Raw genomic sequence first — 17,430 nt, forward strand, 5'->3', positions numbered from 1 at the left:
CGTCATTACAGTGGTGTAGCGGCTGTTTGCCGGCTTTCCTTAAGTTTCAGAATAGAACGCATTTGATATCCATCTAAAAAAAGCCACAAAAGCGAAGCAGAAACGGAAGGTGTATCCGCAGCGAGGAGCAAATCACGCAATGTTGCTCTGTGCTGATAATAGCTATAGTTCTCGCAGTGCTTCCAGATGCGAAGAAGATTGAAAGCGTTTTCGAAAGTGTTTATTTATTTATTTATTTATTTATTTACCTAGTTATATTTATTTATTTATTTATTTATTTATTTATTTATTTATTTATTTATTTATTTATTTATTTATTTATTTATTCATTTATTTATTTATTTATTTATTTATTTATTTATTTATTTATTTATTTATTTTCTCTTGGGTTTAACGCACCGTCGCAACGCCGACGACAAGGCGCGCCATAGTGGAGGGCTCCGGATTAGTTTTGACCACCTGGGGATATTTAAGTGCGACGAAATTTCGGGCGTTTTCGTTGAAAACAACACAAGGACGTTTTCGCTTTTCGCTTCCATCAAAAAAGCGGCCGCCGCGACCGGGAATCTAAACCGCGTCTGTGTGCTCATCAGCGCTACGCCTTAGCCACTGAGCCACCGCGGCGAGTTTATCTAAGGTTTTGAAGAGCTGCTTTAACTGTACCCGCAAAATGTTTTTTATGGTAGTGTGACGAGTATGTGGCGCCGACTGCCAAGCGTGGCAGGTGGCATTTAGAAGAATTTCCTACTTCTCATCTTTTATCTGCTAACAGAGCTGTTTGAAAGAAAGAATGGCTCTAAAGACTCATTGGACGGCGGGTATAGGACGACATTGGATAGTGAACCACTGGAGATAGGAACTTGCTAATGGTCCTTTAGCGACTGGTGACAGCGATTGGGCTCTAGGAAAGATGATAGCCAAGTGAAGTCACAAGCAGCAGTAATGATCACTTGTAGAGGGAGAGAGAGATTGAAAATGGAGTTTAATTCAATCGAGACAATGTTTAAGAGAGGCGTCCTCATTCGAGGGGGACGAATCGACAGCTGTTTTCATCAAGAACAACTGATCTTCCAGGCCGCAGCTGGCCATGGCTGTCTCCCAATTCTCTATGGAAACGTGAAGGTTGGATGGATCTACGGCACACTAGTCGCAGCCGCCTACTATGTGTATGAGGTTCCCAGGCTCTCCACAGAAGAAACGCAATGGAGAGAGTTGTGTCCCGTCAAAGAGGTGAAGTCTGCCGTTGTGTGGGAAGGTGTATGCCCACAGGGTGTGGAGTAATGTTTCCTGGTTAATCAAGCGATTTGTGCGGGGAGGGGTACGTTCTATGGAAGAGGCCAGAGTGCTGAGTAACTTCTTGGTCTGTGACTGCAGGATGCATGCACTCGGGCCGGGCTTCATTAGCGCCGGCTAAGCGAGTCAAATCTCGAACCACGAGGTTGGTGATCTTGTTTGCCGTGGATGCCAGTATGAGCTGGCGCCCATACAATCGTGACTGGTCTCGTTGGTGGTCTCTGATTGATCATCGGAAGTGCTGTAACATGCAATCGACCGTTGGCAAAGTTGGGCCACGCCTGCTAAGGGTCTGTTATGAGAGTTTTGACACCGCTTTGGCTAAGCGCACGTCCTGTCGCCGCTTCCTCAGCTTAGAGGGGGCTGTGTTCGGCGGTTGAGATGCTACACATGTGGGAGGCTGCAGAACGGTAACACAAAGAGAAGGTACTGAAGAATGCTATCGGGCGGCTGTTGCATCAAACCAGTTGATCGTCCCTCCCTTTTTTTCTTGCAGTTTAGTTTCTTTCCAACTGTCTCCCTTCATATATACACACGTTTTGAAAACTCTTTGATGAATATACAATATGCGTTAGGCAATTAGTTATTAACTTTAGTCCGAGATGTCAATTTTAATATAGCAACAACATAATAGCGCAATACGGGCATAAAGAAAGACCTTTTATAGCATTCATGCGGTCTTCACATAACTTTGCGGCTACTTTGTGCGTGACAAAATTTCTTGAATGGTCGAGAACGAGAACGCTGCAAAATTTCCAAATGCCAAGGACCCCAAAGATATCATGTTTGGTCCGACCGTCGAATCCGCCTTCACTGACCCGCTAATTCTTTTAATCAAAATTAATCAACACACCAGTCCCAATAATTCACATTAGCTCATTCACTCAACTAACTAATTTGAACTTCAACTTCAACTTGATTGAGCATTTTGTACATAGAAATGCGAGGACAAACACAAAAAGCTGCAAAACTGCAGCTTGACGAGGTGTTTGCACCTTACGGTTGGCGTGGCAGAGCAGAAACAGGAGTTTAAAGGATACGCACAGGAAATAATCCCAAGAAAATAAATCTCGCCTTAACATGTCGATATTACATACAAACATAAAAGAAAGCATTAAAACGCACTATAGCTCAGTCTGTAAAAGATACTTATTAAATCATATACATACACGCATATAGGCACTCATAGGTATATACATACATATAAAGGTTACAAACCAAAACAGTGTACACAGGTACATAAAAAGAGAAATATTGGATATGTACGGAACCTGTGTAGACACAAAAAAAGCAAAATACAAAACTTGAAGAAAAAGTCATGTTATATACACGTATGCAACACAGAAGTATCCACATAAATAAATACACACAATATTGGCAAAAATCAGTGTACGGTACTTTTTAGATGCTAAAGTTTGCAGGGAATGAAGACAATGCCAATAAAACGCTTGAAAAATATTACAAGTAATTTTGGCTAAACCAAGGTTGCCACGAGAGACAACGCTTAATAGATTGTCAGTTAAAAATGTTCTATGTTCAGCAGTAAACGTTTCCTTAAGTCTCACTTAGCAATTGTATTTATAGCTATGCCACTCTAGGCTAGGTTATTTAAAAGGCGGGCAGTTCGGGATTGCAACCTATCATTGCCATAATTCGTTCTTGAAAACGGCACGAACCATGTACTCCTTCCCCTAATTTCGTACGGTACGTCCAACGGTTTTCTTAAACTACATAGACTCAGATATGCTGCACCGTTGTGTTGCAAGCTATTTTTATACTTTTTTAGAAGATTAAAGTTGTAGATACATTGGACAGGAAGCCAATTATACTGCAGAAATAGTTCGTTGGTGTGAGAGTCATATGGTACAGTTGCGATATGTCGAATGGCCTTTTTCTGAAATAAATGCAGCTTATTAATATTTTTTGCGGAACTGGTTAACCATACGAGGCTGCAGTAATTGACGAGAGCTGTGAATATAGCATGATAAAGAATAAGTTTAATATTTGATGTAACCACAGGCCGTAACCTACAAAGCACCCCACACGCTCGAGATAAATTAGTGCAGACGTGATCGACATGGGCATCCCATTTTAAATGTTCATTAAAAACATTGCCTAATGTTTTTTTATTTCACTAACTATACAAATCTTTTCAGATCCGATGTACAAACTGAGGTTTCTGTCGACAGATCTTTGAGCTGGTGAAAATGACACCGCTTTAGTTTTCTTAGTATTTATTTTTAACGAGTTTGCTTTAGTCCATTTGTGAAGCTTTTGGAGGGTTATATTTGCTAAATGCAAAAGCTGAGTAGTATCACACGATTGAACGAAAATGCTAGTATCATCTGCGTAAATAATAAAATTTGCAATGTCAGTAATTTCCACGATATCATTCATATAAATATTGATCAGGATTGGCCCTAGAAGACTGCCTTGCGGACTCTAGCTCTTACTTCTTGTGAAGAAGAGTTGTGTTCCTTTATTGCTACGACCTGTTGCCAGTTACCTAAATAAGATTGCAAAAGAGTAAAGCCCCCGGAATCCATAATGTTGTAATTTTTAAAGCAATGTTAAATGACTAATTCTATCAAACCCTTTGAAAAAGTCTATAAATATAACTAAAGTTACCTTCTTTTCTTCAAATACCTGGATTATTAATTATTTTTGCGTTAGTAAAGCTAATTCGTTGACATATGTTTACGAAAACCGAACTGTTTTGATGATATAATAGAGTGTTTGTCACAGAAGGACACAAGGTGTTTCGCGATTACTTTTTCTAGCCTTTTAAAATAACTGGAAGTACAGAAACCAGTCTATAATTGGAAAAATTGATTTTGTCCCCGGATTTAAACAGTAGCGTGACCTTAGCTTGCTGCATCTTTTTTTGGAAAAACACCAGTAGTAAGGCATAAGTTATATATATGGCTAAGCGGCGATACAAGAAGGTCCAGTACAAACTTAATAGGCCGAATCTGAAGCCTATCGTTGTCTATGGCCTTGCTATTTTTTAGTGACAAGAAAATCGACGATATTTCCTGAGGCGTTACCGGAGAAAAAAAGGCTCTGTGGGGGTTAGAATCCTTTAGGAAGCTCATAGCGCTTTCATTTTGAGAGCATTGCATAAGATTCGTTAAATAGTGATTAAACTTGGTTGCCAGTTCTTGACCCTTGAGTGGTTTATTATCTACTCTCAATTCAAAGTCGTCGTTACGGGGGGCAAGTGGGTGCAAAAGTTTATTCAATTCCCGCCACATGACATCCCGCCGGGAGGAAGCCTCAGAAAACACATGTTCGAAGTACATTTTTTTTAGTATAGCGTGAGAACTTTGTCACAAAGTTTCGGTACTTTTTAAAGGCTACAAAATCGTCCCTGCTCTTTGTTTTTACAAACTTATGGTACAATAAATCTTTTTTACGGATCATCTTCAGACATTCGTCTGTAATCCATGGTTTCCTTATATTCTTATTTTTCTTGACCATCTTAAGAGGAAAAGACTTTTTATACGCATCTTTATATATTCTAGAAAAGTATCGTAGGCATCATCTGCAGTGGTGCACAGAAGTAAAGGGTTCCACCAAATAGAGGGAATCTTCTGACGAAAAGTAGTCAAAGTATTCTGATTAATATCGTGAAAAGCGAAAAATTCGGGACATTGCTTACATCTTAGTATTTCTGTGTGCATTGAGAACATATATATAGGTAAATGGTCACCTATATGCACACCAATCACACCGGACATGGTGCTGCTATTTGTATCGCTGGTTATAAATACATCAATAAGACTTTGGGAAAGACGGCCCATACGAGTCGGTTCTTTGATCACGTTCATGCAGCCGAAATAACCGAAAGGAGCTCTAGATCACGCGAATGTGCGCTTCCCTGTAATATGTTAATGTTAAAGTCCCCACCAATAGTTATTTGTAAACCATAAGACGAAACAAAATTGTTAAGGTCTTCTAAAAATGCGAAACAATTTTCGAGTTTTCCATCAGGGGGGCGGTACACAACAACAAAAATGGCATTTTTACATTGCACCGTTAAAGCTTCATAATCTGTCGTAACTGTCGAAAATTCGTTCATTGTACTACAAGAAAGCTGTGTAGACACGAGCTGTAACACACCCCCACCTCGCGGTGGGACCTATTTAGAAAGAACGTGTTGAAGCCCGAAAGGCGCAGCACTTCTGTGTCACTCGTATACCAGGTTTCCGTTATCATGACAACGTCGAACTTGAAAGTTTCAAAGCTGCGTTTTCTTTTCTTGTAGTTTCACATTCTTCTTTCATTTCCTCGTAGCTTTTGTTGAAGAATTCGCAGCTTTTTTGCATTTCCACATTTTATTTCCTAGTGGTTTCTTATTCTTTTTTAATTTCCTCGTAGATTTTCTGCATTTTCCTTACTTCTTTTCGAAATTCACGCTGAAGATCAGCGATCTCGCGTCTTAGGTCAGCAATGTCATTTTTCATGACCAAAGCAATGCGGGATTATACACAAGGGCGCACAATAGCAATGACACTGGGTGGTTGGCACCAGAGGCAACAGAAAAAATCACTGAGTAAGCGAACAAAGATTACTGCAGAATATTCAAACCTGTGAAATAGGAAGGCGACTATCATGCAACCGTTCTGTTCGCTGCCTCCGTGCCAAGTGATGCTGAGGTGGACGGAGCGTTCTTTTAAAGGATCCACATCGTGACGAAAGCCACACGTGGTCCAGGAAACGGGGGATGTGGCCAGGCGATGTGGCGAGGGGGTGTGGCGAGTGCACCCGCTAACCCGCACTAATCGACTTCAATCCATTCACCTCTTCAGTTTAAGGTTAAGCAGATTCGAGATAACATAAAAATGCTGCCAAATATACTTTAAAAGTGGAAATTAGGATTCCCCATTTTTTAAAATCTCATGTTCTCTTAGAGCAGTAAGCAAAAGACACAACGGCACTGTATACAAGAAAAAGTTACGTTAATTTTGAGAACTGCGAGTGTTTGTGTCTCAGTGCTGTTTGTATAGAACTGCCCATTCAAACTATAAGTGGAAGATATGGATGTATTGTTGATGGTGTCCCTGAAGGCCTTCACAAGCGGACAGGGATGCATGCGAATTAACAAGACATTAAAAACTTTACGCGATTTTAAACACCATGTAGAGAAACCATGAAGAATATTCCATGATATGTTGCCTCGTAATATGCGTTATAACTTAAGTTATTCTAAACGTAAAAGATAATTGGGAGAGATGGGCAGTGCCTAACGCAAACTGATAGTATATACGGACAACTTTACATTAAATTGAGGGAAATAATTGAAAGAGAACATGATGGGCCTTGGGAACTGCAGACTACGCAAAATATTTCATGGTTCTGTCTGGGGAGTGGCAACATATCTTCAGACGCAAGGTAGGGTACCGAACTGGAAAACTAGAAATCACATTTTTGAAGCCCGGAACCGGTTCGGAACGGTTCCTTCGATTCGTTCCGGTTCGGGTTCAGTTCCAAAATGGCGGAAAAAATACGGTTCCGGTTCAGTTCCGGTTCCGGGCAAAAATTCGGGTTCGGTTCCGGTTTTCGGTTCGGTTCCGGTTCCGGTTCGACACCCTGCTTTGGAGTCCCTACCGAAGGGCAGAACGTTTGCTCTCATTCGATCGAAAGCACACGCGTACGTCGGTAGCTCGTCTGCTGCGAACATCAGCGAGCGTGTTATTCGCCATACTCGTCTGTGCCTCGCACCCGCGCAGAACTGCCCATCACAGGGTCCCTTCTCATTATTGTGTGCGCCACGCGCGTCCCCCGCGCATTCACGCAATGGTCGCGAAGCTTATAACTTCTGCTTCATGAATAAGCACGAGCAGCCGCTCGAGGTCGTCAGAGATGACCTCGCGTCAACAAATCATGAGTCTGTGTTCCGCGCGAACCTGTCTGACAAAGTAGCAGTCAACGCCGTCATGGACACGTAGAGCGGGTGCACCAACACAACCTGGATTGTCCAAAAGGTCCAGAAATGGGGCGAAAGGTATGTTTTTTGATACGAAGCGTTGTACACGCGAGGCGGCGTTTTGCAACCTGTGTTGTACTATTTATATTTTAGGGGCGAAGCTCCTGAAGCCATGGGTCTGTCCATCCCTTGTGTCTCGTGGTACGTGACCGCCGCATGCTTTCGGAGATGTCGCAAAGTGGGCCGCGTTGCACGCGCAAGAACCGGCTGCAACCGGCAGCGCAAACTCGGAACCGGGAGCGCAAGCTTGTCCGTGTTCGCCAACGGAGGCGCGAGCGCACGTGCACTGCGAGGGGGAGATCACGCAAGAGATCACGCCACAAACGCAGGCAGTCGTTCTCGGAGATCGAACGAGACGCAAGGACCTTTGCTCGTTTCCTCTCGTCTTGTTCGGACACAAGTTCGCCCTAAATAAAAGTTATTTCTTTACCGTTGTGTCCCATCCTACGTGACAAATTGTGGTGGAGGTGCGGGGTAGTCCTCGATGGCGCGGGGTCTTTCACCAGGTCTGGGCCTGGGAGCATTGACTCCGAAAATAAAAGTTGATTTGTACAATGTACGCACACAGTCTTCTGTCTTTCTTAATGATGTAATGGGTGAACTTTCACGGGAGAGTTACGGTTACCGATGATCTCCCCTTCTCGAGCTTCGCCCCACTTATCATCATTCATTCCGTGGATATGGTGTGATTTTTTTATTCCTGCTATTTCTTGTTTATACATTTGTATACGTTTTTGCGTGTGTGTGGCTTACAGTTGAGGCGCGAGCTGTGACACAATGCTGGCGAATTAAAAGGCCAGACACTACAGAAATATATATATGTGGTAGCTAAAAATGCGTCGCAGGAAACAGACACAAACTGCTCATCTATACCCATCAGTGGATCTCTAAAGTGACAATTTTTTGCCGCTATTTGGACTCCGAGATGACTATCGCAAAAATAGTGCGCCAAGGAAATAACTTTTTTACTTAGTTTTATCTCTGCTGCGACTACCGTGACTTTAAGCTCACGGGCAACTACTCATTAGTCCCAGCGAAAAGAATATACATATCTGAGTGAGTGTAACACTGTATTAAATGAGAGGCCATGGGGCCCTGGGGGAGCAAGGATGAGGAGAAAAGGGGAAGGTCACAACTCGCACAATGAACACAGTTGCAGTCTTGGGGTCCTAATCGCAAAATGAACATAGTAAAGTCAGTCAGTGGCAGCAAAACGCGCAGTTCCCACTTAAATGTACAGTTCACACTGTGGACAATGCGGTTCACACTGAAAACAGTGCACGCTGCAGACAGTTCACATTGTATACCGAACGGCGAAGTCGTCCAGGCTTCTACACCAATTTGTAGAGTCTGTTTTCAAGGGCGTACTCGGTAATTGCTTCTAGTGCGGTGGGATCGTCACGGTCCCGACTAACATGTTCCTGTTCAGTCGCAGGGGCTGGGCCTAGAGTTAAAAGCTGGTGGCGATTACGGTCGAATAATGGACAGAGCCAAATTAAGTAGTAACGATTTGGTGTGCCTTCCTGATTACAGGGGGCGGCATCACCGCCATTCGGATCCTGCTGGACCTGTCTATTTATAAATAACGTATCTTATACAGCAAAATCTCTGTGTGCATGAAGCACAAATTGTTAAAAATAACTAATCGACATTGGCAACAGTGTGAGTGGTGGCACGCATGATTACTGATATCAAACTCGGCCTGATGGCTTCAGTGAAGAGACTGTGGTCAATAGCCCTGTACAGAAGACATATATCAAACTCCTCGAGTACTTCAGTTGCTGTACAATGCAACTATTACTTAGCCCTTACTTGGTATATATTTTCGATATTGTTTCCCTAAATTGTTATCACCAGCAGTGCAAATTATGCAGAATTCATGACCGACTATAAAACGTGTACGTTTTACACCTTCCGTTGCTGTTAATCACACCTTCCATTGCTGTTAACAAAATGTCAATGTTTTCTTTTGTGGCACTGTTCCTGATGCCATGCAATGCAATGCAATGAAGTTAAGGTTAACGAAATTCAATTTAATAGTGCTTATGAAAGTGCCAAAATGTAGCAGCTCATGCGGCTGTAATATTTTGCAAGAGTAGGACAGTTTGTAAATGTAGTCATGGGTAATTGGCTGCCTTTCTTTTATTCCTTACCTGCACCACCGAATCGTGTTTTGAGGTGTGTATATAGTGAAAGAGCACTCAACTCAATTGTATACCCATTTGTGTGCTGTAGAATGAGCTTTCAATGAGGGTGTTTGCTTTCCGGAACGTGTATAATTGCCACATGCGCGTGAAAGCGTCCATCCGCGCGCGCGCGCACTTCGAGCACCGAGTCGAGCGCTTATCTAGGAACACGATTGGAGGTCAGCGTAAACTTGCAGGTGCACAAGAAGAGCGCGGAGAGATCAAGGGCTCAGGTACAAAAGGTTAGCTTCTACCACATGTGCGTCAGCTTCCCCAGCACCGCAGGCCAGCCCCGCCCACGGAGCGAAACCATCGGCCGCCTGCAAAGCAGCCGAAACGAGGGGAGGGGGGAAAAAGAAAAAAAGCCATCTCGCATGAAGTCGCGCACATATAGGTAGAGACGTCACGGTGCTGCGTCCAAGGCGGTTAAAAAAAGCCGCCCGCATCTTCCCACGGGGGGAACTCGAGTAAATGCGTCGCATCTACTCGAGTCAAGCAAAGCGTCACGTCAAGCGATAGCCAAGCAAAGACGCCCTTGACTGAATTCCGAACGCGCGCTCCGCCGCTTATATACGTTGAGGGGACTGCGTAAGCCGGTCCCAGTCGACGACGTTGGCGTACTTGTAAAGCGGCGTGGACTGTAGGTGTTTGAGCCAAGCGCTGATGTTGCTTCGCCGGAGAGCGGCACACCGGTTATATGCGCAGCGCGCCCGAAGGAGAGGAAACCGCGGAAGAGAGAGTACTGCACATGCGCCGGCCCCAGCGCGTCTGCCGCGGCTATGACTCAACACAATCCAACACAATCCACTTTAATCCAATCCAATCTAAATCCAATTTTATCCAAGCCAAGCCAATCGAATCCAATCCAATGCCCAATGCCCCTCGCGAGAGAGTGTTCGAATCCAATCCAATGCCCCTTGCGAGAGAGTGTTCGCTATCGCCTCGAGCGCATGCGCAGTGAGCGTGCGGACTACGGACGTCAACGCGGGTGACATCGTGAGTTACTGAAATGCTCTGAATTTAAAATTGCAATTTTTTTAACCTCCTTGGCTGCGCCCCTGCTTAGGGGGTGTGGTTGGCCTGGGCCCCTAGGGGATATGGTTTGGGAGTACGCGGTGGGGCCACCGCTTCAATTCTGGTGCTTCTCCCTCCAAACAAACGGCATACATCCGTTCCATAAAGGCTAAAACCTGGAAGCCCTTGAGCTCTATTCTCGCGTACAAACAAGTGGCTGTTCGTTTTCTGCCCCCTCGTAGGCATCTTAATGTATTGTAAGATGTCTGTGTAACACACTGTGTAACACATCAACCCACACCCGAGCCACTCGATTAGGCAGGACAGCCGACTAAGCGCATTGGGCCAGCTAATTTCCACATCTAAATCTGCCACAAGCACAACCGGCATTTCATCGGTAGTGGCATGAAGCTGAGCGGTGCGTGCACGTCCCCTTTTTTCCACCCGCAAACCGTGCACGCACAATCCGATAGCCGGTGGTGGCGCACGCTTAGGCGTGAAGGACAGCGGCGCAAATGTCGCACGGGAGGCTTTCCAGGGCAGGCAAAAACGTTTATTGAGTCATAGGGAAGGGGGAGGAGAAAAAAATGGGCGCACGCCGTCGTTCCAACTGAGCAAGTTTCTCTTCAACCGAAAGGGATTCGCAGCTACTTGGCGAAGTGAAATTTCAGAGCAAACGGCGCCGGCCGGCTTCGGTAGTTTGGGGGGCAGCCCTTTGGCAGCCGTTACCTGGGGTTCGCGGGAGCGGCGTCTGTTTATGTCCGCGTAACTGAGTGAGCGAACGTTCTAGCGATGAAAGAAAACGGAGAGTAGGGTCTAGAGAAGGGTGAGATGGAATACGGCACGTGCGGCTACGCGTCATCTCTCTCACTGCCTTCCCCTCACACATGTCTCATGCGTCACCCCCAAGGAGCGCCCACGCCTGACATTTTCCCCGGACGTGTTCTATTCTACGATAATCCAAACTATGTGACGTTTGCGCGAAGTTCAAGCACGATATGCAACAACATGCTGGCTGCTCCCTTGTGCGGGGCTAATCCAAACCACATGACATTTGCGCAGGAGGTTCAAACACGATATGCAACAAGCTGGCCGGCGGCCGCGGCGCACTGCGAGGTAGCAGCAGAGTAGCGCACAAAGCCGTATGTTCGCTGATCACGCGAACACTTCCTGAGACGCAGCAGAAATGCGCCGTGACCGTGACCGAGAACGCCGTGGCGAGGAGGAGCCCCGGAGCGGCGCTGAGTAAATCGATGACACCGGAATGAAAACTGGGTGGGTTAGACATATACTGCTTTGCAGTAAAAAACGGAGGAATTCTTGCCCTGATACAAAATTAAATACCTATAGGCGCAGAGTACAAATGATCGAGCGGGATTGGTGAGGAATTCAAACTTGTTTTCATAGAAATACCGCGACGGACTGTGTGTTGGCTCTGTCGCACAAAACATACTTGTGTAGTCTCATGCGCAGGAGGATTGTTTGTGCCAGGGACGTAATGTGTCATACAAATCTGTTACTGGAGTTCAGTATTATAATCGTGACAAGTGATTCAACCACCAGCTAGCCTGTTTATTCCAAACAGTTTGCATTAAAGGTCATGTCCCACTGTTGTCAAAATTAGAAGCTCCGAATTCCCTCTATCCTCATTGCTCTAAATTTTAAAGGCTTATGTAGTTTTTAAACAGGTAATGCTTATGTGCCTGTATTTAATTTCAAGGGTTTGTTTTTTGATTTCAGTGGCTCTCGTCCTGCTGTTGCTGTCTGGTGTGCACTTTACCGGAGCCGGAAAAAGAATGCAGACTGGTATACTGTGAACCTAACCTTCACCATGACCCGAAAAGTGGAGCAAGCTTCTTAGAACATCGCTTTTTTGTGCTCGGCGTATTTTCTGCGCTCTTGTTGTCTGAATGCACCAGATAATCGCCATTTATGGCAAGCAAAATCACACATGAAGCGATGGGTGGGGTTTGGCACGGAGCTCGTTTACGCGACCGCTCGAGCATATTATGCATTACATTTGGTGCGAACACAGAGTGCAGAACTTATCGCAGGACATCTTCTTCATTGTGGGCACGTAAAATGATTCTTAAAGACAGTGCAGAAGGTACATAAGGCCACAGAATGCAGCAGCTAAGTTTGCCTTGAACACACAAAGCATGTACACCCGCCCAATTTTTTACCAATATCACGGGAGCGTCGACCGTTCGGTCGATCAGCGCCGCGTGATGGAGTGATACGGGAAACTGGGCGAGAGTAGCCGCATGCGCACTAAGCAAAGGCCGCTGCTGCCGTCATCTGCTAGGCTGTTCCAAGAGCAGACGGCCACCCCCGATTTTTGTTATTTGCTTATCACAATGCCTGCGCCATACTCGAAATTTTCCTTCAAGACCGGGCACGTGGAGCCAACTGAAAACAGTGTAATTAGCGTTGCCGAACGAACCTTGCGCTCGGCCACGCTGATTACACTGTTTTGAGTTGGCGCCACGTGCCTGGTCTTGAAGAAAAATTTCGAGTATGGCGCAGGCATTGTGATAAGCAAATAACAAAAATCGGGGGTGGCCGTCTGCTCTTGGAACAGCCTAGCAGATGACGGCAGCAGCGGCCTTGGCTTAGTGCGCATGCGGCTACTCTCGCCCAGTTTGCCGTATTACTCCATCACGCGGCGCTGATCGACCGAACGGTCGACGCTCCCGTGATATTGGCGAAAAATTGGGCGGGTGTTACACACGGGTTGCCGTTTTTCTGTTCGAACGCCATTTGACACTTTCGCCTTCCGAAGGATGAAATAATTTTAAACACCAAAACAAGCAAGAAATAACGTTAGCCTATCAGTATTGTACACGCATGCGTTAGCCATTTGATTTATTATTCGGGGTAAATCGTTTCAGAGCCTAGATCGCGTGCGCACCGATCACCGCAGTAGCAGCCCGCAATCTCGGCTGCAATAGTGCGAAGTGAATGACTGATTTAAGACAACCGATAGTTCCTTGGTAACACCTTACGTATCACACGGATTGCTGCTGTCATTTTTACATGAACGGAGCTTACACAAATACGGTTCGCAACACATGTGACACACATACACGAGAAAGTAGCAACACCCACGTTTGTTGCGGTACCTGCAATAACACCACAAACAATATAATACTTTATCTCCTACAGTTCTTACCTTACTCCCTTGAGCATCTTTGTTCCAACTTTGTGTGCACATAGCACACAACAGTATGTGGGCATCCTGGTGAACAGAAAATATCAGATCGCCGAAACTTATCCGCGGTCAGATGATCCGTTTCAGGTTGGACCCCTGGACATGGCGGAAGTGCTCGCGGCGGCCGCAAGATGGCAGCAGATTTTGTGTAAGGTCTATAACCGGCAGTCCCCGTGTCCATGTAGTTAGGAATGCTCACTGGGTTGTTTTTTTCCCGTAGTATACGCAAAAAAAAAAGTGGCCGCCGAAGAGGAAGAAACGCGATACGTTCAAAATGGCACAGAAAGGCTTCAGCACGTACGAGATGCACAAAAAGAACACAACTCCCGCTCGTGCAGTTGCAGGCAGAGCAAGAAACAAAAGGTAAAGAAAAATATGCGATCTGTCCGATGAAATGACGCGAGTGCACCGCGAAGGCGGGAAAATGGAATTGCATTGAACAAGCCTCTGTTCGCTTTGTCAAGAGAGGAAGAGCGTGAGGGTGTACTAGCCAATAGCGAAGAACGGTGCCACAGTCCGTATGGCGAATCACTGCTCTGCACTACCCACAGCTTTCACGTTAAGTGGAACTGCTCTAATTTTTTTACCACCACCACCCCCAGTTCAGCATCGATCGGTGTAGGGTTGGGCAGTTTAGGGTCTTGGCTTGTCATTGTATAGCTCATCGGGGTAAATAAGTACACAATAATATGAACTAAAAAAATTCCATCATAATTGCTCCTAAAAAGTCCAACCTAATGAAAACTCAAACTTTTGAAAACTCGTTCTCAGGGGTTATGGCGCCCGCTCTCGACTACTTTCGGTGTCAACGCCATGCTGATGCTGAAACTGGGAAATCACTGCTCCCCACTTCGACAGCTTTCGCGTTGAGTATAACTGTTTCATTTTTTTTTCTCTCCGAGCACGTGGTGATAAAAAACCCCAATCCCGTGGCAGCTTACATTCAAGCGCTAATTTACTGTCAGCTTTTGAAAATGGTTCTGTTTATAATCTATTTGACATAGTGGGCTGGGAATTTCGGAGGAACTTCGCGGATAGACGGGAAATTACGCGTACAGAAAGTGTAAATTCAGTGGGTGGCTTTGAATTCATTTTCGTGAATCTATGCAGGCCCATTTCCAAACATTTCCCTGAGACTACAGATGGAGCATTTATTTCTTGAAATTCTTGGCCATCAGTGATCTAACTCATCTTTAAGAACGAAAATTTTGCGGCGTTTCGTCGGGCCTCAGGCCTCAAAATTATTTTTTAACTGTACGCGTCACCAGATCTATAACCGTTTGCATTGTCACGTAAATGTTCTTTGTTGGTTTGCCGTTCTGTATTTCTACAGAACCGCGTAATCTTTACTTTTCTATTCAACTTTATCTTTAAAGGTTTCTCTTCTGATTTTGTTTCCGGGAATTTAGGGCGTCTCATTTTGATATTTTATGTTTGCTTATTCTCTCACCGGTGCTCAAAATCTCCCACACACATCCCACATCACTAATATCATCCCCATCTGGCGTAGCAAGCCCTGCCGCTAGCAGGACTGATCTCCTGTTCCCATCGACGAACTCGCTCTCTCTCTCTTACATAGAAAGCATGCATACCACTTAGTTTTAGACATATGCTGGGTTTAAAATTAATAGCGTGTCCATAACGTTAGGAATAGACATGACTACATGCAAAGAGCGTGCGTCTCTTGCGTTCGCGTCCGCCTTCTTATTGGATTATGGAGTCTAAAAGAAAACGCCCGTGCGTACGAGATTTCGACCCACGTTAAAGATCCCCAGGTGGCCAAAATTAATCCGAAGCTTTCCCCTACGGCGTGCTTCATCTCCTGCGTGGTGTCGGTGGTTTAAACCCAACAATCAATCAATCGCCTTCTTGTTGGACTGACCTCCTCCGTCTCGTTGGAACACATGTCGGGGCCTGGAACGGGCGTTCACACAAAACGTAAGACTTCCCCTTCCCCTATGGAGCCCAAATTCCCAAACGCCATGCCCTCGCGGCCCAGAGTTAAAACCATCGCTTCCTGGGGGAAACCCCGCCCAGAAGGAATCTAACGGGAGAGCGCGGCGCGTCAACTTCCGGCACACGATAGTAGGTCTTCCGTTGTCCACTCTTGAAGCGCCATCCGGAGTGACGACAGCCCGGAGTAACTCTGGGAGTGGTTAGGCTTGCGGGAAGACTGTGCACGATCCGGCAGAGGCTTCTGCAAAGCATCATTTGAATGCTGCTCAGTCGCTACAAAGCAACTAGCGAACGAACAACAGCAGTTGGAAAATGGGTGCACCCGTGACGACCCTTTCGCGTTCTTTCGCCACCACCGTGACGACCCCGTTGCCTTCTTTGGCCACCGAAGTTGTTGAGACCATCACCGAAGTTCAGACTACAGTAGGAATCGAGCTCGGCACAGAGAGCATGAATGATAACACCTCCGCGGTGCTACGCTTCGAGAACTACCCGCGTCCGGTGCTGACCAGCGGCTTCGTTGCCCTCGTCATCATGGCCTTCTTCGGCGTGATCTCCAACGCTGTGTCCATCGTCGCGCTGCTCCGGTCCTCGAAGCTGCTGAAGAACGCCACCACTGCGCTCGTGATGAACCTGTGCTTCACCGACCTGCTCTTCTCCGCGCTGAGCACACCACTGGCTGCGAGCGTGTTCTGGAACGCCGGCTGGGTGTACAGCGACGGCCTGTGCATCGCGTACGGCGTGAGCCGCTTCTTCAGCACGGAAGCCTCCATCTTCACAGTCATGGCCATCAGCATCAACAGGTACGTGGCGATAGTCAATCCGGGCCTGTACGCTCGGGCCTTCACCGAGGGCAACAACCTGCTTGCGGTGACCGGGACGTGGCTGCTGACTCTGTCGCTGCTCTACTGGCCAACGGCGGGCGTGTGGGGCCAGTTCGGCTGGGACGACGACATCGGCACGTGCAGCGTGGTGCCCAAGAACTGGCGCAGTAGCAAGATGTTCATCTTCATGGTGGCCTACTTCGTGCCGGCCACGTCGATCGTGATTTGCTACAGCCGCATCTACTGGATCGTGCGCATGACGCAGCGCAACCTGCGTCAGTACAGAACCAACCACAAGTCTGCCGCCTTCGTGGCGCGCTTCTTCGCCCAGCGCCAGGACGGGGGCGCCGAGTCCGCGGTGAAGGTGCAGCGCCAGCAGCAGTGCATCGCCAAGCACTGGCGCCTGCTGAAGACGGTGTTCGTAACCTTCGCCGTCTTCACAATCTGCTATCTGCCGACGGCCGTGCTCCAAATCTTCCGTCATATGGACGATTACCCGCTCGCCCACGTGCTCGCGTACCTCACCTACTACTTATCGGGATGCGTTAACCCGCTCATCTACATCTACATGAGCCGGGAGTACCGGCAGGCCTACAAGGAGCTCTGGCTCTGCGCCGAGAGCGCCGCCCTGTCCGAGAGCATTGGAAGCCAAGAGACGCCCGTGTGATCATGATCCTTTTTTTCGGTGTTGCTCGGCATTATCGCTACTACTTGACAAGAGCCCTCGGGCGTGCAAGCCATGCAGAACGTGTCCATTTCTATTACCCCCTCTCTCTCTATTACTTATCCCGCACATTTGCAATTGAAGCTACTCCCCAAGTAGCACCAAAACATCAGAAGGACGTTATTTTTTTGTTTGGTGTTAATGTTAGAACAATGTTCCTAAAGCCATGTTTTTAATGTTTAGGTAGTGATATAAAAAATGTTACATTATTATTTTGGCAAGCGTTATTTAAG

At 46.3% G+C, this 17,430-nt stretch overlaps 1 protein-coding gene across 1 annotated transcript; it reads left to right on the forward strand.

Annotated features, from left to right (window-relative positions):
• Positions 1-16,099: 16,099 nt before the first annotated feature.
• On the forward strand, positions 16,100-17,140 carry LOC144165765 (G-protein coupled receptor moody-like). Its single transcript, XM_077695541.1, has one exon. It carries the CDS (start codon positions 16,100-16,102, stop codon positions 17,138-17,140), a length of 1,041 nt encoding a protein of 346 aa, XP_077551667.1.
• The last annotated feature ends 290 nt before the right edge of the window (positions 17,141-17,430 follow it).

The sequence above is a fragment of the Haemaphysalis longicornis genome, unplaced genomic scaffold, assembly GCF_048455015.1.
Source record: "Haemaphysalis longicornis isolate Haplotype H1 unplaced genomic scaffold, Haemaphysalis longicornis Haplotype H1 scaffold_15, whole genome shotgun sequence".
Taxonomy (NCBI): Eukaryota; Metazoa; Arthropoda; class Arachnida; order Ixodida; family Ixodidae; genus Haemaphysalis; species Haemaphysalis longicornis.